General features: G+C 44.5%; 2 protein-coding genes across 16 annotated transcripts in view; one reads left to right on the top strand and one right to left on the bottom strand.

Annotated features, from left to right (window-relative positions):
- Positions 1-10820, top strand: part of LOC122621941 (protein AF-10) — a 29519-nt gene extending 18699 nt beyond the window's left edge. For 3 of the 14 annotated variants that reach the window (XM_043799962.1, XM_043799961.1, XM_043799964.1), the window contains exons 6-12: positions 3566-4058; positions 4162-4522; positions 6191-6890; positions 6957-7134; positions 7206-7370; positions 8323-8779; positions 8894-9781. In XM_043799962.1, the coding sequence (XP_043655897.1) occupies positions 3566-4058; positions 4162-4522; positions 6191-6890; positions 6957-7134; positions 7206-7370; positions 8323-8779; positions 8894-9647 (3108 nt within the window). In that variant the 3' untranslated portion in view covers positions 9648-9781. Of the gene's footprint in view, positions 1-3565; positions 4059-4161; positions 4523-5161; positions 6891-6956; positions 7135-7205; positions 7877-8322; positions 8780-8893; positions 9782-9865; positions 10121-10184 lie in introns of those variants that run through there. The other 11 variants (XM_043799967.1, XM_043799974.1, XM_043799965.1 and 8 more) reach the window with 7 other exon arrangements.
- A 134-nt stretch (positions 10821-10954) lies between these two features.
- On the bottom strand, positions 10955-11782 carry LOC122621945 (enhancer of yellow 2b transcription factor). Of its 2 annotated transcripts, XM_043799980.1 has the most exons (4): positions 11705-11782; positions 11506-11571; positions 11305-11443; positions 10955-11250 (listed from the first exon to the last, which is right to left on the bottom strand). In XM_043799980.1, exons 3-4 carry the CDS (start codon positions 11380-11382, stop codon positions 11158-11160), a joined length of 171 nt encoding a protein of 56 aa, XP_043655915.1. In that variant the 5' UTR covers positions 11383-11443; positions 11506-11571; positions 11705-11782; the 3' UTR covers positions 10955-11157. The 2 variants fall into 2 exon arrangements, with proteins under 2 accessions (XP_043655915.1, XP_043655914.1); XM_043799979.1 differs by lacking the exon at positions 11705-11782 and having other exon boundaries at positions 11506-11685.
- Positions 11783-11981: the final 199 nt, after the last annotated feature.

Raw genomic sequence — 11981 nt, 5'->3', positions numbered from 1 at the left:
ACTCTAATCGTGCTAGTCCTCCTTCTGCTGCTTTATCCAGGACTACGTGACGGACTAGCAGAGGGGACTCCGAGCAGACAGCTGTTCGCCTTATCCTTACCGTTTCCCATTTAGAGGGTAAAAACTTATCCCGAAAACAGGACGGCTTCGCTGGCTGGGATATCGCATTGTATACTGGCCCGGGTCGTTTCCTTCTTCTGGCCTTGTCCAATACAGTCAGCATGGCACATTTGCGCCTAGTTTACGACAGCTGCCGAGCATCTTCCTCGCTCCCTCGTGGCAACATCTTGAGCTCGTTCCTCGGAGCTACCCTTGCATTTTTTGCCTGAGCTGGCTGTTGCTTCCTGGCAGCTGATTGATCCCCGCTTCGATCTTGTTACATCTGCCGATTCTTAACTCCCAGGTATAAGGGCCGTTGTCCTGTCTTGGGATCTTTATTTGCTCACATTTCATTTACGCTGTCATCTTGTTGTTTTTCGCTTGCTCTAATTGTTATTTTAATTGGCAAGCGCGGTATGGTTTTTTTTTGTTCAATAGTAGATTAAACATTAAAGAAAACGTTTTTTTAAGCCATGCTTTCTGGGATTTCCTTTAATATTTTTTTTGGGCACTTTATAAACATGGTCAGATTAAGGGATACTTTAAAATTCGCTTAATAATTCTACGAAAGTGTTTGTACCTGTCTTATTCCTTTCCTTTTTCATTTCAACATCCATCCGAACATGATAGTTGGTTATAGTTAGTTCCTATTTATATGACCACGGTCTGTAATTTTATGATAAAGGTCTTTTGTACACAATTTTAGATTTCTTCTTGACTTATTCTTAGCTTATGATACTTTTGCGGACTAAAGTTTATTATATTTTTGGGGCTTTTAGACTTAACAAAAATAAGGTTTACTTAATTTAATGTACAAACCATCTACGACATTTGTTAAGTGATTTCCAATTACCCAGAAGGCACTTATCAAAATCCTTTCCTATATTTCCTTTGATCGCCCAATTATCCCATAAATAAGTGGAGAGTTGTAGTTGCCCCTTTGCTAGACATGCCTTTCCCCACTTAAGGCCTTAATTCAATATAGGATACACGAGACGTTTTGTTTATTCGTTGAAATTTAAGCATTTCCTTTTGATTTTGCTTTTTGCCAGCAAACGACTATGTTTCCTCAGGCATTCACAAAAAAATAACGCTAAATTCAATTTGAATAATTCTATCGTTTATTTGGCGACTTGTTTGTTGTGTTCTTGGATATTTTTATCGCCTTTGCGAATTCTTTCCGCAAAGGGCACAAGGACAACCCTTTTTACGACTATTAACCCACAGCATTGTTTGCCAGAAAGCGAGGGAGAATCGCGAAGGGGTAGGAGTGAGCAAGCAGTCATTCGAGCGCAGACACGCTAATATAATATTTATAGTTGGTGTTTTGCTTCCGGCTGCCTCAGCTTAGCTGGGCTCCTTTTATTGAATTGAATTTGTCGCACAATGGAAATAAAATTGAAATGTGTCCAGGAAGCGATATTCGAATGCAAAGCACGCTCAAGTTGTCGAAAAAAATTTTTATGTATAGCATAGGGGTTGCTTCGCTATCCTGATTCCGCTTCGACTTCAGGCCATTAGCTGCAGCAACAGGATAATCACAATTGCGGCAGCTGGCGAGCAGGAGAACCTCAAAAAGCGAAGGGTTAGAAACCAATTCGAAAAGCTTGACAAGCGTACACTACTTGACCATGAAAAAGGATTAACTCGATTTTCAATTATAAAACATGTCGCATATAAACATTGGTTGACAGTAGAACTTTTAAACTGTTTTGGAATACTTTATGACCATTAGAAATTATTATTTTCACTTCTAGGCTTGACAAAGTACACTTTTCATAAACTTTGTTACTTAATGTTTTTATGTAACAGATGGTAGTTTGAGTCGTCCCCGTCGTTTTTTCATTTCTTGACCTTGAACTAATGAGGCATGAAGGTGTTCTTGTCGGTTTTGGAAATTTGACACCGGAGTTTTTTGGAGCAACAGACATGCGCTGCCACCTCGTTGTTAAGAGATCCCAATTAAACGGGATTTCCTATTGGAAAAACCATCCATCAGGTGGCAACGCCGTTCATAGGCTTTTCTTTTTTGTCTACGTGACCAAACTTCATTGCATGTGGATGTGTGTGTGTGTGTTATGTTGCACCGCCAACCCCGATATTAAACAACAACAACAATAGAGAGGAAGTCTGACGACACAGCGAGAGAGAAGGAAAAGCAGCTAGTAACAAAGAAAGAGCGTGAGAGGGGTTGGGCGAAATCGAAATGAGCGGAGTTACTCTCTCGGTAGGCTTTGCTCTTTATTGTTTTTTGTGCACTCGCTGCATGTAACATTTGTTGCCCCACACAAACCGACGTATTAATATACATACAGTATATAATTGAGCTGCATGTGGCAACATATGTCGAGCCAAAACCACAAAAACACAAACAACAAGAAAAACTCGCCCAGCATTGCGGCCGCATTCGCTGCAGCTGCAGCCTGGGTATCTTGCATTCTTTTTAAAACTCTGACTCATTTACTTGTTCCGTTTGTTTTTTTGTTTTTATATTTTTCTCCTTTTTTGTGTGTGCAGTAACATCACCGATAAGAGCTTTTGAGTTGCTTTAATGTGGCAGCCTTTTTTTTTTATCTATATAGAACACATCAGTAGGTTGTTAATACAGCCTTCTCTTTCTGTCATCCACCCGCATGCATTTGTTGCAGCAACAACAATTGATTGCTGTGATTGCTAGCTCAGCTGAATAGTTTAACAGCCTGTTATGGGGCTGTTAATCAAGCTGTGCTCTCTGGTGTTTCCCAGTGTCTTGTGCTATTGTTATTCCTCTGTCTCCGTTGTTGATGGTGTTGTAAACATGTGTTTACATGGCTCACCACCAACCGGATGTGGCTAATGACCGCAAAGCTAAAAAGCAAATCGTCCGAGGAGCAAACACCATTATTTACACTTTATACAGATATGGATTCCCTCTTAAGAAACTTTGGATAAAGTTTTGACGAACGATTTTTGAAACGCTCAGCTATCGGAGTTTGGTACTTTAATCCTACATATAAACCTACATAAACCTACATATGCTGTAATCGAAATGTTCGGCAGCTCGATAGGCAGCTGAATTAGCATCAAAACAAATCAAATAGTTACACTTATCAATATTTAAACATCTTTTTTAAGCAGACGATAGCGACAATGGATGTCGTAATCCCATTAACATTATAGCAACGCAATGCTGGAAATACCAAGTATGACGTTTATATTTGCATCATAAGTACTTGTCGTAAGTACGTGTTTCTAAAAGCGAACGTACTTTTTTGATTCAAAACCATAACAACCCTCAACTGTTTTATAATGTCTCCCTTTCGCTGTGCATTACGAAATACAACTATGGAAAACAAATTTTTAGTTGTCAGATTCGCGGACGTTATCGTGGGTTTAGGTTTTTATCAGCTAGTTTTATTTACTTCTGAATCACAAACCAAGCATTCACATACTAATTCACCACTTCCTGCCTTCTTTTCGCCTACAGCAACGTACCGAACTCAGCCCGCCGACCCACCAAACATCCGCAACCGCCGAAGTAAATGCACCGCTGGCCAGCTCGACGAATGCATCCATTGCGGTAACTGCGAGTGCGACAGCGGCATCTGCCACTCCGGCAACGGGCACCACTACCTCAGGCAGCAGCATTAGCGGCAATGCCGGCTCAACCTCCAGCAGTAACAGTTCCGGAGTATCGGCGACTGGAGGATCACAACCCGCAGTGGGGTCTGGCGGCTATCCAAAAACAGAATCGATCAAGTCGAGTGGCTCCGCAAGCGCAGGCAGTGGCAACAGCAGTAATACGAGTAGCACAAAGCACGGCAGCAACATCAAGGACATTAGCAGCAGTGGCAATCAGCCGCCATCGACTGCGAGCAGCAATAGTGCACCCAGCCTTTATGTCTCCGTGCCACTGTCCACGGCCAACGTACCTGGAATCAATCTGCCGACTAGCAGCACTACCACTAATACCACCAGCGGTAAGTTTAACAGTGCAAAAAATTAAAATTGTTTTTTAATAAAGAAGCAATATCTCTACAAAGATTCTTAAAATGCTTGTGCTAACATTTTTTTTTTTTGCAGAATCCCATTCAGCACCCTTGCGCAGCAGTGGCGCACAAACCCAGCATCAGCAGCAGCTAAGCAATGCTTTGGTTGGTCCACCAATAGGAGGACCCGCTGGAGCTTTTCATGGCGGAACACTCAGCAGTGGGTCCTCGTCGGTCATCCAGCACCAGAGCGGAAAGTCATCGCCGGCTCTGGGCACTCTAGTCAGCGGCAACAGTGGTGGCAGTATAATCTCCGCCAGTGGCCTTTCACTACCCAGTGGTAACCTCACTGCCACGACCACGGAGAGCGGCAACTTGAAGATTAGCTATGAGAAGCAGACGACACGAGTGCAACAATTGCAGGAGCAGGAGGCGCCACCGGCCAGACGCAGCAGGTATGTGTGCTCGACAAGAAGACTTCTCCATTTGTGGCATTATCCATTGCTTTTTGTTGCCTGTGCTTGCTAGTTCTTTTAGTTTATATTAAATCGTAGATATATCTTTTGGGAGCCTTACTTTGCGATTTTTTGTTGTGTGGCTGTGAGTGTGCAGATTGTTTAATGTCCTCATTTCCACTTTGTGAGATTTGGTTACGTTCCGTTTTTATGGAATCGAAAATGATGTGATGATGCAAATAAATGCAAATTAAACAACAAAATGAAACAAATCTTAGGGAGAACTTAAATTTCGTGACAGATTCGAGCTTATATCTATTTTAAAAAACAAATAAAAGTACTTAAAACTGCATAATTTATTAATTATTTGTTTCTTTTTCCATTTCCCATAAAAGATTCAGAACTGACTTCAAAAACACTTTGTTTTCCTTCAGTTGCGACTTTTTTTCTGCAGCACTTCATTTCATTGAAATATTTCGTTCACTTGTGTTTATGTCCACTCAAAGTGGAAGAACGTAAAGCCAAAATGTGCGATCTATAAAAATCACAATTTTTGTCTTTGTCTCTCTCTCTCTCTCGTTTGCTTAATGTCTTCCTACACTATACACTTTTTAATCACCCAACCAACTCCCCACGTAGATCGCGCTCCGGTGAGAGTGGCAGTAGTCACCACCATGTCCATGCCCATGCCCATCACCACCACCATCACCCCACCCATCACAACAGCCATCACCAACAAAATCCACAGCAGCAGCAACAGTTACACCAACAGCAGCAGCAAAACGCGTCATCACAGCCGCACTCCTCCACCAACTCATCCCCCACCACTTCCACCTCCTCGTCCTCGTTATCGGGTGGAACTGCCCCAGCCATATCGTCCTCCAACTCCAAGGGTCCCTCGAGATCGGGCAAAAAGCGTGGGGCTGCGATAAGTAAGAGCGAAGGTGCGACGGTGGCAACAACGGCAATACCAGCAACTGTTGCTGCCACACCAGTCGAGAAGCAGAGTCGCCACAGCTCGCCTCACTACAGTGCAACCCCGACCCCTCCACCAACATCTGCGTTACCACCAGTTGTATCCTCACCGGTGGTGATGCTGCAATCTCTGTCCTCGTCCTCGGTAGATTCCCCGCCAGCACCAGCATTTGTTGGGGCGACTTCAAATAGCCGCAACACGCGCAATAACAGTAGCAATTGCAATCACAATGGCGAGCAGACATCCTCGTCCAGTTCGTCCTCTTCGTCCTCGTGTTCGGGTGGGGGCACCAGTGGTGCGGTTAATGTGGTTAATCTGCTAGACTCTCCGGTTAATATGTCAGCTTCAGGAAACTATCGCAGCAGCAGCAACTCCACCGGAAATGCCTTGCCGGCTGCCAGCAACGCCAGCCAAGCCAAGCCTCTGAACAAGAAAATGTTACGTGCACAGCAAACGCAGCTGTATCAGCAACAGCAGCATCAGCAACAACAGCAGCATCAGCAATATGCACCCCCCGCTAGATCCATTTCCCCTAGCCTTAGCTCAGCCTCAGCTTCCAACTCAGCTAGCTTTACGCACTTGCAACAACAGCAACAGTCACAGCAGCAACATGAAGATCTAGAGATTTTGCAATTCACTAACACTAATACAACTGCCTCTTCCAATACGCCCACGTCAAAACCCAACAACAGAACGCCTGATCTGAGCACGGCCAGCACTTCATCGTCATTGGCATCTGCAGTGCCCGCGACAACGTCTCCCTTGGTCGTACTAAACAACCAATTGCCACTTAACTCGGTGGCAACTAGTAGTTCTGCCGGTGGTCTCAAGTTTACCTACGAGAGTCAGACCCAGATGGACGTGCCCATGATGCCTGTGAGCGCCATAAAGGATTCTCCGCCCAGTTCGCCCGGCTCAGAGATAGGATCGAACATGCACTCCGCAACTGCAGCAGCCGGTACCCTGGCTGGAGCTCCAACAGCAACGGCTGCTCAAACTGGAAATGTAAGGAAACGTGGACGCAAGGCCAAAGACGCCACAATAGCTGCAGCTGCAGCTGCTGCTGCCGCCGCAGCAGCTGCTCTTAGCAATGCTCAACAGGATCTCAAGGATGTGCGCTTACTGCAAAATGGAGCGCCGAATGCTTCGGGCAATCCATCTAGCAGCACACCAACGCCTCCTGCTACTCCGGCTTCGTCCAATGCTGTCACCTCAGCTAGTTCGATCATTACACACACGGCTGCCCATATGCTGGGCAACCAGATCAACCCAAACAGCAGCGTTGCCCAGAAGCTGTCCGAGCAGCTACATATGGAGGTTCAGGATCACTCAATCTACACTCCCGATTCAATAAACTCGCAATACGCCGGAGTTCCGTTTCCCGGCAAGCAGGTAAGAATCACTACACAGACTTTTATATGGCACAAACATCAAAAATAATGTTTCCGTTTCTCCCAGCGCAACTCGTCGGCCGTGCCCAGCAACGCCACACCAGCTCAGAATCCGCTGCAGTCGATGTTCAGCGGTGGTGGTATGAACGGTAACATGCCCATTCCGCAAAGTCTGGAGCAACTGCTGGAGCGCCAGTGGGAACAGGGCTCGCAGTTTCTCATGGAGCAAGCGCAGCACTTTGACAGTGAGTATGAGTCGCATATCGGGAGCTAAATGCTAATTTTTGGAAATTAACACTAAATGTCTAAATCGCAGTTGCCTCGCTGCTTAATTGCTTGCACCAGCTGCAGAGCGAAAACCTCCGGCTGGAAGAACATGTGACCAGCCTTATAGCGCGACGTGATCACCTGCTGGCGGTCAATGCGCGCCTGCAGATCCCCCTGAATACCATCGCAAGCAACACTAAGGCCGAGGCGCATGGTAAGTAGGGAAGCGCCTATTCTCTCTTGTACTTGGTGTCGGCACCTGCTCGCTCTAACTATGTGGCACTGGAGGAGCCCACATCCCACTTACACAGCCACTGCACACAGACCAAATTTTGCGTTTAGTTATCTGTACATCCATTTTTTGTTTCGTATTCCTTGTACATACAAATTAATTCGAGTCTACTTCGCGTTGTAGTCCTAAGTAACTTATATTAAGTTAACAACTAATCTGGTTACAAATGGTCATCCTTATAAGCAAATTATGTACATATATACACAGCCACATGCTGTAAATGAAATTACACATTGTCGCACAAAATTAGTGATTGAGAAATTAGCTATTGCATTTATCGACCACATTGACAACTCGTCACCTTTTTAATACGGAATGCTTCTCTACCCTTATCATCGAACCATACCACGACTAGATAACTTTCTTTATTTATACTCTTAAGTTAGTTATATGTATTTACCAAAAAATACAGATCTAATTATACTTAATCTTGTGACGAGATATGATTTCCTTGGCCAAGTTAATTGTTAAGTTCTTTCGATATCTAAAAGCTAATTTTTTTCGATTTTATTTATTTACAAAATGAATAAAATGTTTAATATATTAAACACAAAAACAACACAAATTCTAAATTTATTTACTTAAATTGTCGTTATCTGTACCTATAGTTTTCAGATTTTGCTTAGCCAAATATTAACACGCTGGGTTGATGGTTACCTTCAGATCAAAAGCTGTTACTTTTAGTTACACTTAAGTTCGTTGTGTTGCTGTCTGTTGCATGCAGTGAGGAAAGCCTCACATCCGCATACTAAGTATAATACTCCCCTACCACACGCACATAACAATTTCAAACTAATACCGCACAAATATACACATTTCGTGGAGATGGAACAGCAACAACGGGGTACTCACAATCTAACCAAAATGCTTACAGCCGCCATATCAACAACGGCAGCTCCAACAACCACATCAACAACCTCAACAACAACAGCAACATCAACTTGTACAACTTCTGTCATTTCCACAATAGCTTCCAGCGGCAGCAGCAACATCGGACTCGGCAGCAACATCAGTGCCCTTAATGCGGCCACAACAATCGCAGCAGCCGTCTCACTGGCAACAACGGCCATCAATACCACCATCCCCACCATGGTTAATAGTCGGCCTACAGTGGCTGCTGCGAGTTCTAGCGGAGTGGCCGACTATCGCGTTCAAGGTGCCACAAGCAACAGCAGCAATAGCAGCAGCAGTAGCAATACAATTAGCAATAGTGTGAGCAACAGCAGCAGTAATCCTACAAGCTCTTCGAGTGCCAGGGACCAGGCGGTCCCTGCTTCATCGATGTCGATCTCCGGCATAAACATGTCCAGTGCAACTAATTTGGGAATGAGGTGAGGTTTGCCTTATTGAACCTAAAAGTTATAGCATGAACACCTTAAATTACAGAATATAGAAAATGTTATATGTGCCTAATCTAAAAACATTTTTTTTTTAAATTTGTATAGACACGTCTCTACGGCCCATGCGTACAACAATGCTGGCAACAGCAGCAACAGCAACGTTGGGAGCTTGAATGCCAGTAGCGCCATTAACAGCAACAGCTTGCATCACCAGCATTCATCGCAACAGCAGCATCAGACGCAACACCAGACGCATCCTTTGCAGCAGCAGCAACAAGTGCAACATCATCTGCATCAGTCGCACCACACCAGCGCTGCTGTGGCAGCCGCCCATATGCTTGGCGTGGGAATGAGCCTGGGCGCTGGAGGTGGTGCTGCCGGTGGAATTGGACGAGGTGGGTCAGCGACAGCCATGGCTGCAACAGCAGCAACAGCCACAACTACTTTTACGACCACAGCGGGCACGGGCATGGGTCAGCAGCACCACCACCCACACCCACACCAACATCCTAGCATTCAGATTCAAGTGGGTGGCGGCGGCGTTGGCGTTGACGGTTTAAGTAGCACCTCCTCCTCCTATGCGGTGCACCACGCGGCTCTGTACAGCACGCATCATCAGGTAGTAGAGTGCGTGCGAACGAGTTCCTGTGTGTGTGTCAGTGTGATTGTGGGTGCATGTTCTTGTCACATGAGAATCCATAATCATAAACACGTGCCTGTCATTCGTGCATTCTCACCTTTTAATTTTTGCGGCAGCTCCATGATCATCTCCGCCTTATTCACCCACAGTCAGTCAATCGATCAGTCAATCAATCGGAAAAGCGCAAAAAATTACAAAACACCAACGCCACTATTTTGAATTCATCCGCTTATATGCCAATAGAGTTCATTGTTAATATACCATTGCTGTTGGCAGCTAACCCGAAATTGTTTGTTGTTTTGTGTGCCAGGTTGAAAGAAAAGACCAAGATATGTTTCCATCAAAACAAAATTGTTCAAGAATAATTCAAAGACTAGTCTAAAATCCTTAGTGCAAGCCTGTGAAAGTCTTACTCATCCATGACTTTATACTTTCAGTCCCAACTAAGGCGCGACGATAACCTCGCCAAAACCAGCTGAAAGTCGCACAGTGAGCCAGTCCTTCAGCAGCCGCAGCAACAGATAACGATAAAGAGAAAGCAGTCCCTGGCCAAACGAGGAGCTCGTCAAAGCAGTACCAGCAGCAGTAGCAGCAATCACGGCAGCAAAAGACTGCCTCAGCACAGCAAATACAGCAAGCTGAGTCCGGCCGTGTCTAGCTTTCAGCAGCTGATCGAAAATAATGAAGATGATGTAGGTGCTAGAAATTTAGCTCACACTGTTTGTCCACCTTATTAAGACAATTTTGTCATTACAGCTCAGCAGCGATAGCAGCTCTTCGACCTTTTCATCCTCCTCCCAGCAGCAGTCCTCGGTGGACTACGAGGCAGAGGACGAGAACGAGGACAAACTGCGCAGGCCGTTGCATAAAAACGACAACGACAGTTTGCTGCATGTTCAAAACTTCCTTAAGTGCTTCGGACCCAATGCTTATGCATCGACAAAACCACCTACTCCAGCGCTCGCGTCAAAACCTTTTGCCTTTGTAAAGTCCCCTGCCGGAGGGCAACTGCGTGCCTGGTGCCAGAATTATAGCTCTCCAGTTAATGCAGCTCAGCCAGAAACCTCAATAGTAACATCACAGGTGGACCAGCCGACAGCCGTGGCGGAAAACACAACCACAATTACTGCCATGTTTCAAGCCCAGTCCAGTGCAAGCCACAAACCAACCAAGTTTCAAATAAACACAAAGTTTTTGCGCAAACCACGCAACAAACTACTGAAAATGCTGCCGACAGCAACGGCAGCTTCCGCGGCGACTGACTTCAAGCAACACGAGCTACTGGAGCAGCCGCAGACGTTCAACGATGATTCCAACGCCAAATTCAAAGACTTTTCAATCGACTCGTTATTGAATAAGTAAACGTAAAACATTTACGGAGTAGCACTTAAAGTTTAGCCTTATTATTTGTAGCATAATAGAAGAAATGCAAGCAGAGCCCAACCGCGTTCCTAATTTTCCCCACATAACCAACACAAATTTTGTTTAGCCAATCGAGTACCCATACCATGAACATAGCGACAACGTATTTTAACTACAATTAGGTTGTTTATTTATTACATGCATATTGTATAACTAATGGCGCAACTCATAACTAGCATAAGTATGTAAATATCTACCGAAATACGATAATAAACCACAAACACGTGTGCTAGAATTTAGGACGTGCAGTTTTAATCCGTTAAATGCTCAGCTGAGCCCGGCCTTTTGAATGGGACTGGATGGGCAGTCAGTTCTTCTCCGGGGGAAGCGAGGATTCCAGGGCGGCGCGCACGCGCATCAGCATCTCCTTTTTGATTACATCAGGCACCAGAGCGCGAGCCTATTTAGTTTTTAATTGATTTAGGAAGCGCGAAAATAGTGGACATAAACCTACATGGGGGACTATTTCGGCAGCCAGTTGGTCGCGGTTCAAGTTGGCCACTCCGCGCTCCTCAATGGTGTGGCGTATCATTTCCTCAATGTCCTTGCGCCATCCGCACTCCAAAAGTCGCTTCTGCAGCAGATCCTTCAAGCTGTTAGGGTACCAAGCACATCCGGGAGTAATGGCAACCGAATCCTCGTAAGAAATACTTACGCGACGCTATCGCGACCGCTTAACTTAAGATCATCCACAGGATCGGGATCGGTTCCAGTTTCCTTACTGTTTGGCATGGTTTAAGTTTGCGTTATTCAACAGTTCGAACAGTTAAAAAATATTTTAGTCCGGGACGTTGGATTTCGTATACAAACTGAACGCAGTGTTTTGACAATAAACTAATTCTATGGAACCTTACCATGCAGTGGAACTAGTTTCAAATGCAGCAGCGGACTTGTTTTTTCTCACGATCGCATTGTCACATTGTCAAGATCAAATTTAAACATATAATCACTCATTGAATTTGTATAAAATTGATCAAGCGTAAAGTATTTTTAATTTAATTATATATACAATTCTTGTACTGAATCGTACTAAAAATATGTACTGATATTTATTTCTTCTATAGTAATAAAGATAATATTACATATATTAACATACATATAATCAAAATCCCTATATATCCCTATAAATCT

The sequence above is a fragment of the Drosophila teissieri genome, chromosome 3R (genome assembly GCF_016746235.2).
Source record: "Drosophila teissieri strain GT53w chromosome 3R, Prin_Dtei_1.1, whole genome shotgun sequence".
NCBI lineage: Eukaryota > Metazoa > Arthropoda > Insecta > Diptera > Drosophilidae > Drosophila > Drosophila teissieri.
Note: the sequence above shows the minus strand (reverse complement) of the source record. Positions and strands in the feature narration are given on the sequence as shown.

What these genes read in the sequence shown, in the direction of transcription:
- LOC122621945 (XM_043799979.1), bottom strand. Translation starts at nt 11,582, where the DNA reads ATGCCAAACAGTAAGGAAACTGGAACCGATCCCGATCCTGTGGATGAT. An exon ending in AGCGGTCGCGATAGCGTCGC is followed by an intron (nt 11,444 to 11,505) that starts GTAAGTATTTCT and finishes GTACCCTAACAG; the next exon opens with CTTGAAGGATCTGCTGCAGA. An exon ending in CTGCCGAAATAGTCCCCCAT is followed by an intron (nt 11,251 to 11,304) that starts GTAGGTTTATGT and finishes AAAACTAAATAG; the next exon opens with GCTCGCGCTCTGGTGCCTGA.